We start from the raw sequence: 1,269 nt of genomic DNA, 5'->3' as shown, positions 1-1,269 counted from the left end.
GTGTTTCAATTTAGTTTAAAAAGTGTTTGGAAGGATTAAATTTTATTTCTTAAATAGGTACAAGCCCATAAAATTGTGTTTATTGTTTCCCATAAAACAGAGTATTTGATTGGTACTTTATTTGGACAGGTTGCCCTCATCAGGATTTCAACTCAGAATGTAGAGAGCTTGACCAAATTTGGTTCTGCCAATCCACCAATTATTATATAAAACTAGACTATCCGTGACCTGTTGGATCACTGGGAAACTCCAAGTTTCCCAGCAATGGAGTTTTTTCTTTTCCAGGTTATTTTGCATGCTTTCAATGAATGTGACATTGAAAGGTTAGAGTTTCTTCCCTTTTGGGATGGAGTTAAATTCAGAACATTTTTCCATTATGCACCGTTTTGGGTATTTATACCCCCAAATACCTCAATATCTACTGCTCTGATTTACGTGAAACTTGTTTCATTTTGTTCGTATTAACATTTCAGGGTGGTGGGAAAAATTAATAGTATTTTCCCATTATGCTCCAGTTTGGCTGAGTAACATTGCAAGCAAGCAAGCAAGATTTAAACTGACTTTTAATGTATTATACATAATTTTGATTTTTAAACTGGTTTGAAATAATAACTTTTGGAAGTTTTAAACTTAAATAGGAAAACTTTAAACGTGATATTTTGCAAAGTGGAACAAGAAATGGTTTCAGGAAGGGTTGTCAATCCACAGCTACAAGGGAATTTTAACACTATTGTGCCATGTTACTACTATAGTGGAAATAGCTTAAACATAATCTGTACTGGATTCTTGTTAAAGCAGTAATGAACATGCAGAAAAAGAAGATAAAATGTTAAAAAGAAAAAAATTTAAAAAGGCAAATGATGATGTTGCAGTTTTATAGTTGAGTGTGTTTATGGTTCATTGTCCATAGCTGTTACTTCTCTTTTTAATTGAAAACAAAAACATTTTTGTAATGAAATGAGCATGGGAGTGGCTGTGTGGTAAGTAGCTTGCTTACCAACCACATGGTTCCGGGTTCAGTCCCACTGTGTGGCACCTTGGGCAAGTGTCTTCTACTATAGCATCGGGCCGACCAAAGCCTTGTGAGTGGATTTGGTAGACGGAAACTGAAAGAAGCCCGTTGTATATATATATATGTGTGTTTGTGTGTCTGTGTTTGTCCCCCCAACATCGCTTGACAACCAATGCTGGTGTGTTTACGTCCCCGTAACTTAGCGGTTCGGCAAAAGAGACCGATAGAATAAGTACTGGGGTCGATTTGCTCGACTA

General features: G+C 36.1%; 1 protein-coding gene across 1 annotated transcript in view; it reads left to right on the top strand.

The window, feature by feature from the left end:
• The window catches only part of LOC106869544 (leucine-rich repeat flightless-interacting protein 2), a 199,009-nt gene that overhangs the window by 193,487 nt on the left and 4,253 nt on the right, over positions 1–1,269 (top strand). Inside the window, exon 14 of the mRNA XM_052970940.1 lies at positions 101–159. Coding sequence (XP_052826900.1) covers positions 101–159 — 59 coding nt within the window. The remainder of the gene's footprint in view (positions 1–100; positions 160–1,269) is intronic.

Source organism: Octopus bimaculoides, chromosome 9, assembly GCF_001194135.2.
Source record: "Octopus bimaculoides isolate UCB-OBI-ISO-001 chromosome 9, ASM119413v2, whole genome shotgun sequence".
Taxonomy (NCBI): Eukaryota; Metazoa; Mollusca; class Cephalopoda; order Octopoda; family Octopodidae; genus Octopus; species Octopus bimaculoides.
This window is presented reverse-complemented; position numbering and strand designations above follow the sequence as displayed.